Source organism: Perkinsus marinus (assembly GCF_000006405.1).
Source record: "Perkinsus marinus ATCC 50983 genomic scaffold scf_1104296933840, whole genome shotgun sequence".
NCBI lineage: Eukaryota > Perkinsozoa > Perkinsida > Perkinsidae > Perkinsus > Perkinsus marinus.
Genome location: NW_003215039.1, coordinates 1 through 1,002, shown reverse-complemented (window position 1 = coordinate 1,002; position 1,002 = coordinate 1). Strand labels below are relative to the sequence as shown.

The following is a 1,002-nucleotide window of genomic DNA, read 5'->3' as shown; positions in this document are numbered from 1 at the left end:
ATTGGGCGCGCGGTTGGATGGTCTACAACCCACCAAAAGGTATTTACTAACTATCTTCAGTACTGAGCTCGCCTCGTGGCATCAATCCATGGCGGATCATCCACGACATTTTGTCCCGTCACTCTCCTCAGCTCCATTTGAGAAGGCCGAGCCACTCCAAGCGCAGCAACACCAGAGTGGACTCAGCAGCACAGGTTTCCTAGCTCGTGGCGACTCCCTCTGCGACCCGAGTGTTAAGCAAATATACGGTTATTTTAATGGTAGCCATGGAAGAAGGTGAACATTTGCCGATCCGTCTTGGCGTGTATGTGAGGTGTGATCAGACTATTCTTCTGGTTCTTCGAGTCTCGTTCTGATCCAGCCCAGGACCCGCTCGTCCTATGGCTTAATGGTGGCCCTGGCTGCAGCAGCATGACAGGACTCTTCCACGAGAATGGACCATGCAAGGCTAATGATGATGGAACGGATACCGAGCTCAACCCGTGAGAATAATCCTTCATCAGTGATGACGTACTGGACGTTCGGCATGAGGTATTCTTGGAATACGCGAGCCAATCTCCTCTTCGTTGACCAGCCTGCTGGAGCAGGATTCGCTGACGGACCACTCGTGACGAATGGCTCCTTCGAGGCAGCTGACGACTTGTAGGTCGAAGATGTCTACTGTATGCATCGTGTATATATCAGTTGGAACATCCAACTGATATATACATGATTCAGCTAGGATCTTTCAAGTTGAAAGGTACATGGCCCTACAGGAATTCTTTGCTAAACATAAGCAATATAGAGATAAGGACTTCTACATTACCGGGGAGTCGTATGCTGGTAACTCTATTGTGAGGCGGTGTGCCGGGACGTCAATCGAACATTCAGGTCATTACATACCCGCCATAGCTCATAAAATATGGCGAGAAAATACTCGAGGGACCGAACCTAATATTAACACTTCGTGGACTAGCCATCGGGAATGGATGGATGAATGCTGCAGTCCAGTAGGCGGCGCCC

At 49.8% G+C, this 1,002-nt stretch overlaps 1 protein-coding gene across 1 annotated transcript; it reads left to right on the top strand.

The window, feature by feature from the left end:
• Positions 1-231: 231 nt before the first annotated feature.
• On the top strand, positions 232-822 carry Pmar_PMAR019444 (conserved hypothetical protein; the record flags this gene model as incomplete). The annotated part of the gene is made up of 4 exons (XM_002785128.1): positions 232-276; positions 324-482; positions 532-642; positions 740-822. Coding segments are annotated over 4 exons (398 nt in total), but the record flags the coding sequence as incomplete, so codon positions are not given.
• Between the last annotated feature and the right edge of the window lie 180 nt (positions 823-1,002).